The sequence below is a fragment of the Danio rerio genome, chromosome 13 (genome assembly GCF_049306965.1).
Source record: "Danio rerio strain Tuebingen ecotype United States chromosome 13, GRCz12tu, whole genome shotgun sequence".
Lineage (NCBI taxonomy): Eukaryota > Metazoa > Chordata > Actinopteri > Cypriniformes > Danionidae > Danio > Danio rerio.
The window spans coordinates 51,678,793-51,694,896 of NC_133188.1; the positions used below are offsets into that span (position 1 = coordinate 51,678,793).

Genomic DNA, 16,104 nt, shown 5'->3' on the forward strand with positions numbered 1-16,104 from the left:
ACATTTCAAAGTTTACCAAAAATGATGTATATAGTATGCAATATATGACATATAGCCTATATTTTAGCCTATATATAGGTAATTTGCCAATTTTTTTTAACTGTGCAGAGTTGTAGCTGCTTTACTGGGCCTACTACACTACTGTATTTCAATACTGCTCATTTTGGTGGTACTTGGAGAGACATTTTTTTTCTGAGGTGGTACTTGATGAAAAAAATTTGAGAACCACTGCTCTATCAGGTTTGAGTCGTTTGTTCATCACGTGAAAGACAGAAGCCAATCACATGCATTTAGAGCCGGAAAATGATTTGATCCTTTCATCTCTTGAGTTTTCGGTTTGAGTCATTCGTTCATCAAGTGAAAGACAGAAGCCAATCATATGCAGCCAGAGCCGGAAAAAGATTTGACCCCTTCATCTCTCAAGTCCTCGGTTTGAGTCATTCATCACGTGAAAAACAGAAGCCAATCATATGTATTTAGAGCAAGAAAATGTTTTTATGGGACAGTCAGAGTGACGTGAACAAACCACTCAAATTTGAAGACATGACAGAAGGGGTGAGCTGACAAAATAGCAGACAAAAGACTAGGTAAACAATAAATGATTTTATTCTCTTTCTTATAGCATTCTAGTTATGGCTTGTTTGTTGTGTGATCAACGTTTGATGTAGCTGTAGATAGAGTTTGGAAGCAACTCATAACATTTCAATAATATTTTGGCAAATTGGACGAAATGATTTAAAAAAAAAAAAATCGTAAACCCCCATGAACGAGACTTAAAGGTCTGAGTCAGTAAAGTGATCCAAACCTCCCATCACTAGCTTAGAATGGCCATAAATGAGGTTAGTGTTGTGATCTTGTTCCTTTCGAGTGCGCATGCGCATAAGCTCAGGCAACCTGAAAATATGCCGACTTTGCTTGATTCAGGCGTTTAGACACTAAACTTATGAGACAGCTGTTGTTTCGGTTTATTGGTGGCTTCAAATATGTAATGTAATCGTGAGCTTGGCAAACAGTTTTGAAGAATTTCAGACAACGCCCAAGCATACTGGTCGAGAGGCGTTTCAAAGATGGCCGATGAGTGAAATGACTTGCCTTAAAGGGACTTTGACTACACATACCCATACAAAAATATACTTTTATTCATTCATTCATTCATTTTCTTTTTGACCTAGTCCCTGTACTAATCTGTACTATCCAGCACATTTTTACGCAGCGGATGCCCCTCCAGCAGCAACCCATCTCTGGGAAACATCCACACACACTCATTCACACTCATACACTACGGACAATTTAGCCTACACAATTCACCTGTACCTTATGTCTTTGGACTGTGGGGGAAACCAGAGAATCCAGAGGAAACCCACGCAGGGAGAAAATGCAAACTACACAAAAAAACACCAACAGACCCAGCCGAGGCTCCAAATGATGTTAAACAGCACAATAAATTTTTAGCATATGTCCTGCAATATTTGTTCTTTTGGAGAAGGTCTTATTTGTTTTATTTCGGCTAGAATAAAAACAGTTTTTAATGTTTTTTAAAACATTGTAAGCTCAATATTATTAGCTTTCTTAAGCAATATTTTTTATCGATAGTCTACAGAGCAAACCACTGTTATACAATGACTTGCTTAATTACACAGCGTGCCTAATTAACCTAGTTAAGCCTTTAAATGTCACTATGTTTAAATGTTAAGCAGAATACTACCCAGCAGGCACACAACATCATATGATGTAGGTATTTGGTTAGATTTTAGTTATAACATCAGGGAGCAAATTCCAATGTCAGTTTAACGTCAAATGACATTATAATAAGACATCCATACAACTTCAGTGGACGTTTTAATTTAACCTTTAATTGGTTTTAGGTTGTGGAATTAACCAACAAAAGTCCAACGTCAACTAAACGTCATAATGTGACATCCATTCAACGTCACAGTCTAACATCAGTAGACATTGATCTTATGTTGGTTTTAGGTTGTGGAATTAACCAACCAAAATTTAACATCATCTAAAAGTCATAATGTGACATCCATACAACGTCAAAGTCTAACATCAGTAGACAGTGATATTTGGTTAGTTTCAAATTGGGGCAATACCCAAACTCTAACGTCCTGATGACAATAGGGTACAGAGTCAATCTGACGTCCTGTGCCTGCAGGGTAGTATCTTGAAAAATAAGTAGTAAAATAGTATGTGCTGTCAACATGGCAAAGATAAAAGAAATCAGTTACAAAATCTTTAAGAAACTCAGTAGGCTATAAGATGATGGCATGCTTTAATGTGGGCTCGTATATCTGTTGAACTACAATAATACCATTTTGTTTATCTTTATTTATTAAATCTTCAAACAGACATGGCCTACAGCACTTCCTGTTCAGCAGTGCAATCCCAACTGAGCTTTTCTTTAATCAGATGAGGTTTGAGCTGCAGGACATGTCTTTAATTGAACATATTCAGCTTTTCCGAAGGTTGGTTTGACACAACTGTTTCTGTTCACACCGAGGTTAGAAAAACTTTGTAAAAACCCCTGCATGCAGCCAAAGGAAACAAGCATCTGAAGGGCTTCTCAACGTTCTAGTAAATAGTCTAGTTATAATTTCCCTCCTCTGGAATAGGAGTAGGCGTTACGTAACAGATTCTTGTTGATCGTTTTAAACATGTTTCAATTGGCACGGCTTGTGGAATATCATACCAGACTGCCAGATGTGCTTTCTTTGGCTATTTTTAGCCAGATACTCAATGTGGTGCACTAGTATTAAAAAAGCGATTGTGTAAACATTTTGTTTTAGATGTTTTCTTATCAGGTGGTGCAGTGGTTAGCACTGTCACCTCAAGGTAAGGAGGTCACTGGTTTGAGTCCTAGCTGGGTCAGTTGGCATTTCTTTCTGGAGTTTGCATGTTCTCCCATGTTGGCATAGGTTTTTAGGTAAACTAAATTGGCGGTAGTCTATGAGTGTGTGTGTGTGTGTGTGTGTGTGTGTGTGTGTGTGTGTGTGTGTGTGTGTGTGTATGTGTGTGTGTGTGTGTGTGTGTGTGTGTGTGTGTGTGTGTGTGTGTGTGTGTGTGTGTGTGTGTGTGTGTGTGTGTGAATGCGAGAGGTGTATGGGTGTTTCCCAGTGCTAAGTTGCTGGAAGGGCATCTGCTGTGTAAAACATATGCCAGAATAGTTGGTGGCAGTGTTGAAGAAAGTTACTTTCGGAAGTAGTGGATTACAATATTGAGTTACTCCCCCAAAAAGTAATTTGCTGCATTAATTAGTTACTTTTTAAGGTAAGTAATGCATTATGTAAATTTTGAGTAAATTTTTTACATAACTTATTATCTCTTTCAGAAGTTTTTTTTTTGTTCTTTTTTTAATAGAAGTGATCTGCAATTAACAACGCACTGTATAACCTACACCTACAATTACCACTAAAAAACACAGGAAAAAATAATATGTTAGGAAAAAGTTATCTGAGAACTTCCTGACCCCAGAGCTCTCTACATGTTGTATATACAAATTACTGAAAGTTGAAAGCAATGTGTTTGCTACGGTGGTATTATTTGTCTCAAGTAAAATCACTGTCCATTGAGGCAATCCCCTTTTCCTTTTCTTTGATGCGTTCATAAAAATGAACACATTCTCTCATTGATTACTTTAATTTTAATTCAGAAATGTGTTTTAAAAGCCAATTAATTAAACTAAAAAGTGAGTCAAATATTTTACTTATTTTTTTTTTAAGTAATTCATTACTTTGCATGCTACTTAGAAAAGTAATTTTATGATGTAACTCGCGTTACTGGTTGGCAGTTTATTTAGCGGTGGCAACCCCTGATAAATAAAGAACTAAGTCATGCAATGAAATGCAGTTCAGGTCTATCCAGTAGTGCAATAGCAGCAAGAGAAAGATATAGGTAGGCAAAATAAATAAATAAATAAATAAATAAATAAAAACTGCTTTCATTCTATCCAAAATAAAAAAATTATACTTTCTTCAAAAGAAAAAATATATATATTATTAAAAATTCCATGATTTGTTAAACATCATTTGGGAAATATTTGAAAAAAAAAATGAATATAAAAAAATCACAAGTGGACAAATAATTTTAATAGTCAACAACTGATTAGGACAAATACCTATATCTTTTTGGCCAGCGGACAAAATAAAATGGTCGTGCCCAACTGAGTCTGGTTCTCAAGGTTTTTTTTCTTCACTCCCATCAGGTGAAGTTTTTTTTCCCTCTCCGCTGTCGCCACTGCCTCGCATGGTTCAGGATTGGTAGAGCTACGCATCGATGAATTTGCTCTTCAGTGTTTGAACTCTCAGTAATGATTAAATCACACTGAACTGAGCTAAACTGAACTGAACTTAAACACTAAAACCTGGACCACACTGTTACAGTTACTATGACCATTTATGTGAAGCTGCTTTGACACAATCTACATTGTAAAAGCGCTATACAAATACAGCTGAATTGAATTGAATTGAACAAATATAAATATAATATATAAAAAGTATCATTAAACAAATTTGAGTTTATTTGAAAAAAATATATAAAATTGTAATTGTACTTTTCAACACTCGGTTTAAAGACAGAATTTCTGAAAATTACTTGAAAAACTCCAGGGTGTTTTAGTTTTATAATTTTTTGGTGTATGCTATTATCCAAATATAAAAATGTGATATCTAAAAATGACCAAACAATGGTGTTATCTGGTTCGCAAATAAATTCTTCTCACACAACCCCAATAATTGAACATTAATTATGAAACATCTGTAAATTTGTTAGCAATGTATATTTTAAACATTCATATGTCTTTAAAATTGCACTCCACACATTAATATCCAAATATAAAAGTTCTGGCAAACAGTACAATATTGTCACATAAATTTACCTCTAATCAGCTAACAACAACACTGTATAAAAAAAAAAAAAACATTGACTCAACTTACAATTGCAACCCAGGCTCATTCTGAAAATGTACCACTATATACATATTTGGAGAGCACCAAATACATCCCAGGAGGTCCGTTTCTTTTTTCTTTTTTTTTTTTTTTTTGCAGTTTTTGTTTTCGGGAATCCACCAGAGGACACTATGATGCTTTTTGAGGTTTCAAATTTCTCTCGCGAGTGCGATACCTGCCTGCTGTTCTTGCGTAAATCCACTGCTGTCAACTGACTGACTGATTGATTGACTGACTGACCGACCGACCGACCGACCGACTGTGCCACCCTTGTCCTTCCCTAAACCCAACTGATAGTGTTTTCAAAAGCAATCCAGAAAAAGAAAAGCCCTTGCCCAACTTTTATGGGGGTGGGGGGTAAATGAATAGCGTCATACTATTTATGAATAGCGTCATACTAGCGTCATACTGCCCCGTAGCATTCATTTTAAAGATCAAATGCAGCCATACGTACCTCTGGCTACATAATTTGCGATCTCTAGAAATGTATATGGGGCTACGTTTTCAGAATGAGCCTATGTTGTAAAATTGTAAGGCAACTTGTTGCACAGCTTTTTTGAGTTGAATCAACTTAAATCGAGTCAACAGTACAGGACTTGGATTAAAAGTTGAGTCAACTCAAAAGAAGCTATGCAGTAAGTTGCCTTACAATTTTAAGTGGAGTAAACCACAGATTTTTTATAGTGAACATCAGAATATGATTAGATATGATGGTCCGAAATATTCATGCAACCAAATTCTTATGGCCCGGTTATGTGGCGTCAAATAAAAACTCAATAAAGACAGAGATTTTTTAAAAATCTAATTAAAAACCAAATAGCATTAAGATCAGCCAATGCAAATATGACATTACATCTCAGCAGCTATTTGCTTTGCACAGAAACCAAGGTTAACACAGAAACACTATGCAGAACTCTTAAATCAAGATGAAAGTCCATCCAAAGGTTTTCTGCAATGCCTGCATGACTAAATATAGTCTGAGCATGCTCACGCACTGTACTGAAAGCAGCTCAATGTCACTGGGGGGCCAAACAAGAGCTCCTGGAGAGCCGTGACGTTCCCAATCACAGTGAGAGTTAGTGAAGGTTCCCTACGGAGACCCAAGAGGAGAGCCAGCTGCTTTCCATTAGCATGCCTCAGCTACAGAGCAGGGGTCCTGGCTTCATGTGGAGGGATGCTAACACCCGGATAAATGAGAGACCCGGCCCTCAGGACAGCAGCCAAACCAGGCTTGATGGTGGAGGATTTGTGCTGCTTTGAACTCACCGACTGAGCGAACACACACTTATATACACACACACACACACACACACACACACACACACACACACACACACACACACACACACACACACACACACACACACACACACACACACACACACACACACACACACACACACACACACACACTTGTGTTTTGAAACATATTGGAGTGTTGTTTGACAAAGCCACACAGTCTAAGTTTAACAACTAGATTCACAGTAAAAAATGCTGGGTTTCACACTGTTGATTTGTGTTGGGACAAAAGAAAGGGATTAAGTTAAATTTTTGGTTTTACCAGTTTAAGTGGATTGAACAGATTGAATTAAGTTGTCCTCCAAAAACTCAAGAATTGTGTTGTTTCAGCTCAATTTAAATAAGAGGTTTTAAGAAACAGCAAATGTCAGTTGTTTTGAGTGTGGTATGCACTGAAAGAAAATGGGTTTAGAAACTATGTTCACTCAGAAATAATGCTTGTAATTTTACTGAGAATTAAATATTTACATCTACAAACCCTAATTAAGTTTTTTTTTTAATCATGTGAGAATTAATTATATGCAAAAAAAAAAGAGAGAGATACATATATTTTATCTACACTGAAAAAAAAATTCATTGGATTTATGAAATTGTTTTAAGGTAAGTGGTTGCAAACATATTACACGAGCTAAATTTGAACAAATTAAGCTGAACATTACTAAATTTAATTTGTTTGTTTAAATTCAGCCCATATACATTGTTTGCAAACACTTACACTAACATTTAGTAAATCCAATGAATTTTTTTTTCTGAGTAATTTTGGATTTTGTCTGTTTATAAACTATTTTTTTGTGAAGTTTATTTATAAACTAATTTCGAGAGGACCACATGCTTATGATTGACACGGCTAGCACTGCAGCCTCACAGCAAAAAATGCCTCCGACACGGGTATCCACCCAACCCGACAGCATTTTCGTGTGGAGTTCATGTTCTCCCTGTGCTTGCGTAGGTTTTCCCCGGGTCCTCCAGTTTCCTCCCACACTCCCAGGGACATGAGACTTAAGTAAATTGACCAAACCAAATTAGCACCAAATTCAATTCTGTCAGCAACACATCACCTTAGCAATCCTTATGCAGCAGGAGGGGGGGGGGGGTTCTCAAGATCTACCCGAGTCCAAACTCCCTTCTCGCCCTGCAACAGGAGGGAGCTCCGGGCTCGAGGATCTTTTGAGCTCGGGGCTCTCTCCCGGGACAGCATGCCAAACTAGCTTATTACCAATCATCAGCTAAGTGTGAACTCTTGAAAAAGTATTTAACAGGCAGTGGCAGTTATCATAATCTGTACACTATAGTAATACCCTAATTTGTTAGCTAGTTGTACTGTATTAAAACAACTATTTAAACATTTGAGTCAATATAGCATATTTGTTCAAATAAATGTTAATATAGGATGAATTAATTTGGTCAGGTTTGACAGAGAAGGCATTTATAATGTCAAAAACAAAGTCATTTTTCAATTTAACACTGTTCGTTTTGAACTTCCTATGTAAGAGATAATTGTTATACATAAACTTCTAATTTTACATTTAATATGTTCTCGCTTGAAAAATTCTTAAAACTTGATTTTGTGGCATAATTGGTCAGTATTTTTCTAATTTTGCAGATTTTCCATCCATCATTAACAGTCCTCATCGGTTTCCTTTGCAGCACATAACACTAAACTACAAACGTTTGGGAGAAGTGCATTTGTTTTGAACTGAGATCAAAACTGACTGGAACTACCTGTGCGTTTTAAATATTGCACACTCTCCAGCCAATCAGAATCAAGAATTTTAACAGACCATAAAAAAAAATGTATGCATATATACATAAACTGATTTTCAATGAAGACTAAAGTAATGTTGCTGAAAATTAAAGTTTGAATATAAGGAATAAATTACTTTAAAAAGTCTGATGATATACAAATCAGGTATTTTAAATTGTAATAATATTTAACAAATATCCAATGTTTTTATCAAATAAGTTCCAAATAAGGGACTTTATCAAAATAACAAAAAATAAATAAATAATAAAAATCGCACTTTAAAATTGTGTTTAATTAGTTAATGTTAATGTATTTAATAACATGGATTAATTATTAACAATACGTGTACAGCACTCAAAAATCATAGTTCAGCATTTACTAATGCATTTTTTACATCTAACCTCACGCTGGTCAACATTAATCAGTCAACGCACAATGAGTTAACACGATCTTACAATAAACAACTGTATTTTAATAATAACGTTAACTAACATGAACAAATACTGTACTAAAAGTAAAATTAACTGTTTGTTTATGTTAGTAAATGCATTAATAAACATGAACTAGTACAACCTTATTGTAAAATGTTACCATTTTTTTTATTCATTCATTCATTTTCCTTTGGTTTAGTCCATTTTATTCATCAGGGTTTAGCCACAGCTAAATGAACCGCCAACTTAACCAACATATGTTTTACACAGCGGATGCCCTTCCAGCTGCAACCCAGTACTGAGAAACACCCATTCACACACACACTCAGGACCAATTTAGCTTACCAAATTCACCTATAGCGCATGTGTTTGGACTGTGGGGGAAACTGGAGCACTCGGAGGAAACGCACACCAACACGAGGAGAACACGCACACTCCACAGAAATGTCAACTGGTCCAGCTGGGACTCGAACTAGTGACCTTCTTGCTGTGAGACGACAGGGCTAACAACTGAGCCACTGTGTCACCTAACTTTTTTTTTTACTTTGAGTAAAATATCAACACCCTGAGTATAACTCCAGTGAAACCAAGCCTGGCACGATCAGTTTAAACAATCTTCAGACACGTCACAGGCACTGATACTTTTCTTACACAAACTTTAAACAGAACAGCAGCGCTAATGCAAACACTTCTAACAAATGCACAAAGGACAATAAAAGTGCAATAAAAGTACATCTCACTTACATGCGGCTGACAGGTTGATTCAAAGCGGCAGTAAGGTCAATTAACTTCAGACTTGGCTAGAAGTGTTTGCTATGATTATACCCTTGCTATTTATACTATGTGCTTTGAAATATAATCAAATCCATATTGTAATAAGTACAGCAAATGTGATCTTGAATAACCTTTACAGTACATGCTCAGAAAAAAAAAAAAAAAACATGAGCGATGTTTGTCCACGCAAAAACACAGAAATAATTGGTAAGACAATAAGGGATATTTAATGTTAGCATAAGACTGAAGAGATTTCTTCTGCACAAAGCATTAGACACAAAGCATTGCTCTGAGCTGTATAAGTGTATTAATGCGTTAATTAAAGGCAAATCTGACAGAAATAAAAACAATAATACACTAACATGCACATTATTCAGTCACAAGATGACGCCAAGCAGGCAAAAAAACGCAAAGCTGACATAAACGAAAACAGCTGATGGAGTATACACTAACCTGCACATTATTCAGACACAAGATGGCGCCAAACAGTCAAAAATGCAAAGCTGACCGAAACAAAAACAGCTGATGGAGTATACACTAACCTGCACATTTTACAGACACAAGATGGAGCCAAACAGTCAAAAACGCAAAGCTGACAGAACTGAAAACAGCTGATGGAGTATACACTAACCTGCGCATTATTCAGACACAAGATGGGGATAAACAGTCAAAAACACAAAGCTGACAAATGAAAACAGCTGATGGAGGATACACTAACCTGCACATTATTCAGACACAAGATGGCACCAAACAGTCAAAAACGCAAAGCTGACAGAAACGAAAACAGCTGGTGTAGTATACACAAACTTGCGCATTATTCAGACACAAGATGGCGCCAAACAGTCAAAAACACAAAGCTGACAGAAACGAAAACAGCTGATGGAGTATACACTAACCTGTGCATTATTCAGACACAAGATGGCGCCAAACAATCAAAAACACAAAGCTGGCAGAAACGAAAACAGCTGATGTAGTAGACAATAACCTGCACATTATTTAGACTGGCAGATACATATGAATGTGAATGTACTCACTGACGGTCCAGATGATTCGAAGTTCCTAGATGAGTCTGCGTTATTTAGCGGTTGTTATCTCGTAATAACATATCGTAAAATGTTGCGACTGACCAATCAGAATCGAGTATTCTAGACAGTGGCATTTTATTGTTAGTTAATGAAAACACAATATTAACATTGTTAGTTCATGACAACTCATCAATGGTCAACATTAACTAATATTAACAAGCACAGTGCTGGATTCTAATACTGCACTATAAACTATGATTAATAAATGCTGTATTATTCATTACTAGCAAATACATTAACTACAGTACATGCATCATGTTAAGTGTTCCTAAACTGTTGTACAGCAAGAGTAACAGCATGATCCCTCAATAGCAGAAGACAACAGATGAGATAGCAGATCCTCCATATGGAACTAATAGACAATCAAACTCCTCTTTCAGAATGTACTTCTAAGAGAGGTACAGCAGTGCCTCAAGTGACAGACAGGATTTATATCAAATCTACCAAGACAAGTGTGGTCTTCATGACAAACGAGTGTCTTTACTTCAGACGAAGGCTGTTTATGCTGCTTGATCCATTAAGGATCACCCAGAGAGATGGCATGCTGATCCGCCTGCCCACCCGCAACACATATGGTTTGAAGACGTTTCTCATGCAGCAAATAGCCTAAAACCTGTATCGGTCACACTTTATTTTAATGTACAGTTTATACTATTAACAAACCATTAGGTAAGACTTTTAGCTCCATAAACCAAATCATCCTTCATAAGTGCTAATAAACAGTTCATATCTTAATAATAAGCAGGTAATAAGCCAGTAATAAATGATGAGAATTGTTACCTAAACTAAAGTGTTACCCCTGTATCTGCAATTCTGTAGTGTAACACAACGGTTTCAACACACTTACATGTCAAATAAACTAGTCTGACTCATTAGTGAATCAGTGAAAAATCTGCAATTAACAAGTAGACCTTTACCATTTTTAGGGCCTGGGAAAGAGATATGTGTTTGACTGAATGTATAAACACACAATGACAGATTCAGCCACAAATCTGCAGAGCCTTCAAACTACTAAGAAGAAATATTAAGATTTAGTAACATTAAGATTCAGCCACAGACTACCTTTAAGTCCAGGCAGAATCACTGAAAAAGGTGTATATTACACTAAGGGGAAAAATACATATATATTTCACCTTTTTCTTTTTAAACACCCAATTCTAGAGTCTTGTTCACATGTGAGGTGTGAAGGACCACCTTAAAAACAGATGGGTTTCATTACGCTTTAAACCTGGTTCCATAAAAACACACATTAGTGTTCACAATAATCTGTACAATCCAAAGACAATTTAAATAAATTTCTAAAATGATAAACCAATAGAAGATAAAAAAAATAAATAAATAAAAAGTTTCTGTTGGCCATTAGGAGCTATTTGTGATCAAATAAAATGAAATAAAATTAAAAAATAATAAAATAAAATAAATAAATACAAATAAATTAATTAATAGGATAAATAAAAAATAAAATAAAATTATAATTAAAAAACAAATTAAAAATAATAATAAATAAATAAAAAATAAAAATAAATTAATTAATTAATTTAAATAAAAAATAAAATAAAAAATAAAATAAATAAAAAACAACTAACTCTTTGATGATTTGAAATGAAACAAAAAAAATAAAATAATAAAATGAAATAAAACATAATACAATAATAAAATTTTTATTTAATAACATTTAATAAAAAATTTAATAAAAATAAAAATAAATAAAAATAAATAAAAACAAATAACTCTCTGATTATTTGAAGTGCAAAATAAAAAAATAATAAAATAAATTAACAAAAATAAACAAATAAAATAAATTAAAAAAATAAAATAAAATAATATAAAATAAACAACTTAGACCATACAAACAACTATATACTGCAACTCTCTGATGATCTGAAGTGCTCCTTTGATCCTCATTTGTATGTTGCTTTGGATAAATGAACATCTGCTAAATTAATAAATGTAACTGTTAATAAAGGAAATTAAAAGGCACATGTTTTTTTGCAGAATGACTCTCATTAGTATCATTTCCATGTGCGAATAAGTAAATACAAGTAGACTATGTCAGCAAACAGGCACAGTATTGTCAAAGGGTGCATGTTGTTGGTTAACACATGTTCGTTTCATGAGTTGTTCAGTATAAACTAAAAGCAGGAGCATTGTATGGGGTGAACCCTTCCTGTAAGCAGCTCCCCTATGGAGAGGTGGCCTGCGGAGGCTCATAAACCAGCGCCAGTGAAATTTACAGCCTCTGTGTGGGCCCGAGGAAGCCGATGCTGTGCGTAATGACTAAAAATGCTCTGATAGCAGCCCATTACCAGACAACAAGAGGCTAACTGTGCGCTCACAATGACCACTGTCTCTCAGCACAGTCTCTCATTAAAAAGCCCACATTTCAAAGGTAGCTGTTTGTCACCTGATGGTGGCTATTTGATTTTGATAGTGAGGCTTTATTACAGGCCACTTAGTGAAATTCTCTTTTGAATAAAACCACACAGGCTCCAACCGGACTTAATAAGAACTTTAAGCTCGACACCAAAAGGGTGGAAATATATGATGTCCTTTGAAGGCTAAACTGCAGTAAATAGCAACACAATTTGGTCTTTTAATCACACAAATCCATTCACTGGGTTTATAATGTACAACAAACTGTGCACTTTGAGCTAAAAGAGTTTGCTTTTATGCTATTTCAAAAGTATGTTGAAGATTATTTCAAAAAACTTTGTTGGTGAGATTCTTTAAAATATTTACATCTAACTGTAACTGGATCATTTTAAGTATATTGACTTCACTACATTTTCCTCTAGTTTAGATACTGTTAATTTAAGTGTTTTGTGATCACAAATATAAATCTAAAAAGAGTCTGTAAAACGACAGTGGTCTCACCTCTTCTCCCCCTTGGGATTAACATTAAGGTGGTATAGTCCCAAGCATCTATACCTGTGGTACTATTGTTTTAGCGGTTTTCCTAAACTAAAGAGGTATGCTATACCTGTTCCACATTGTTACAGAGAACTTAGCACTGGTCATAAATAATACACACACAAAAATACATATTTAAGTTTCATTCGTCTTCTTCTTTAATAATAATGATCATAATAATTCCTTATATTTATGTAGCGCTTTTCTGGACACTCAAAGCACTTTACACAATGTGGGGGAATCTCCTCATCCACCACCAGTGTGCAGCATCCACCTGGATGACGCGACGGCAGCCATTTTGCGCCAGACCGCACACCACATACCAACTGATTGGTGAAGAGGAGACAGAGTGATGAAGCTAATTGGAATATGGGGATGGTTAGGAGGCCATGATGGACAGAGGCCAGATTCTTTGGCTCTCGGTGAAGGCGGTCACACTTTTTTCTTCTCCCTGGCTGGCTCTTCTTGTCTCGTCTCATTCTATCTCTGAGGCTCTCCTTGCTCTGCTCTTCAAACAAATAAGAAATTATGGATTTGATCAACGGGTCTCTGAAGGCAATTGACACCATGGTCTCAATGAGAAGTTTGGGTTCGGGGGAACCCACCTTCTAATTGATAAACCAATAGAAGATTAAAAAAATAGATAAAGAGAAAGTTTTTGTTGGACATCAGGAGCTATTTATGATTAATAAATAATTTAAAATAATATATATTTTTTAAATAAATAAAAAAATAATGAATAAATAAATAATTAAATAAATAAATAATAATAATAATTAAAATTTAAAATAAAAAACTAAATAAAATAAAATCAAATTAAAAATAAATAAAAACAACTAACTCTGATCATTTTAAGTGCAAAAAATATATATAAAAATAATAAATAGATAAACAAATAAAAATAATAATAAAATTGAATAAAAAAATTAATTAAATATAAAGTTAAATGAAAATTTAAATAAATAAAATTAATTATTAAAAAAACATTTAATTAAAAATAAATAAAAACAACTAACTCTGATGACTTGAAGTCCAAAATAAAATAAATTAAAATACAATAAATAAAAAAATAAAACAAAACGAAACGAAACAAAACAAAACAAAACAAAACAAAATAAAATAAAACAAAACAAAACAAAACAAAACAAAATAAAATAAAATAAAATAAAATAAAATAAAATTAAATTAAATTAAATAGAAACTAAACTAAACTAAACTAAACTAAACTAAACTAAATAAAATAAAACAAAATAAACATATAAAAAATAGTGCTGCTTTTATTCCAGTTTGTAAGTTGTTTTGGATAAAAACATCTTCTAAATGAGTAAATGTAAATGCTAAAGAAGGAAAGCAAAAGGCACATGCTTATTTTTGCAGAATGACCCTCATTAGTATCATTTCCATGTGTGAATAAGTAAATACAAGTAGACTATGTCAGCAAACAGGCACAGTATTGTCAAAGGGTGCATGTTGTTGGTTAACACATGTTTGTTTCATGAGTTGTTCAGTTTAAACTAAAAGCAGGAGCATTGTATGGGGTGAACCCCTGTCCTGCGGGGACATTTGCAGCTGGATATATTGGAAAAACTGTTAAATTGAAACGGTGGTGAGCAGGGTTGTTGGTACTCCGACTGTGGCATTAGACTGCAAATTGCAAAACAACTGAAGAGTGTACATTTTACAAAGTAGTAAACCACTGTAATCACAGTACTTTTACTATGCATTACCCCAACTTTGAAGACAAATATAGACCTATAAACAAGCACAAAAAGTCGCAGCATTACACACTACAAGAAAGATAATATCTAAAAAAGAATAATAGGGGCAATTTAACAGCCAAGATTGCCACTCTAGATATTTCTCCAATCATCAAACTACAGTTTTCAAATTCTCAGCTTGTTGTATCCACCAAACAGCAACACATAAAACCCAACCAAAATAGAATTTCGCAATTACAGAAAAATGCACATGAACTTATATGGTGCATGCTGATGGAGTGAAACAGAGTTCAGCAGAACATGGCTTGACCTCGAGCGCAGAGCTGTTTGCAGATCAGGTCATGAGAGAAAAGACAGAGGGTCAGTCCAGGACAAGTGCAAACAACATCACATGGACCAGCATAAATTCTGCGATGCTCAGACCTCCATGAACACGGATTTAAGTCAACATGACATTTATAACCCATTTCACTTTCGTAATTTGACATAATTCACATGTAAAACTGTGAGAAACATAATAGGTAAGGCCATGGTTTTATCACAGGATTAAAATGCATTATTTAAAATCTTAAAATAACAACTTTATCTTCAAAGTAACCAAGGCCTGATGTGTATGAAATGTCTTGTTGAAAAACTAAACAAGATCATTCCACAGTTGAGGAACAGTAAAAGTAAAGGTTCTGGAAATTTTAACATCTCAAAATGATAACATTTTGCTCATTTTAGAGGGTTGGGAAGTTTAATTTTACCTCTGAAGAACAGTGAAAGTAAACGTTCTGGAAATAAATGTTAAGAATCTCAAAAACATTAGATTTTATACGTTAATGGCCTATTTCCACTGAGTGGTATAATACAGTAGTTTGATACACTTTTATGGCCGTTTCAACTGTCACAAGGTACCAAAAAGTGAACCGTGCCATACCGTACCACTTTTTGGGTACTCTTTCTAAAGGATACCAAGCATAACAAAAGGGTACCAAAAGGCAGAGCTAGATGTGCAGCTAAAAGCTATTGGTTTACAGAGAAGCATCACTAGCTCGTGCACAAGCCATGAGAATGAAAACAAAGGAACCACCATTTTAAAAACACAGCCGAGACATTACACTGTAATAATATATACATATAATAACAAGCCATGGTCATCCCGAACTTAAACAAACCTTGTCGTCGTCTTGATGAACAGCCACAATGCCAAGT

The 16,104-nt window shown here is 34.7% G+C and overlaps 1 protein-coding gene across 9 annotated transcripts in view; it reads right to left on the minus strand.

Annotated features, from left to right (window-relative positions):
• The window catches only part of itga9 (integrin, alpha 9), a 199,804-nt gene that overhangs the window by 112,176 nt on the left and 71,524 nt on the right, over window positions 1-16,104 (minus strand). For 2 of the 9 annotated variants that reach the window (XM_073919447.1, XM_073919448.1), the window contains exon 16: window positions 13,318-13,692. The exons of 6 other annotated variants lie outside the window; for them this stretch is intronic. In XM_073919447.1, the coding sequence (XP_073775548.1) occupies window positions 13,348-13,692 (345 nt within the window). In that variant the 3' untranslated portion in view covers window positions 13,318-13,347. Of the gene's footprint in view, window positions 1-13,317; window positions 13,698-16,104 lie in introns of those variants that run through there. One more of the 9 variants, XM_073919449.1, reaches the window with a different exon arrangement.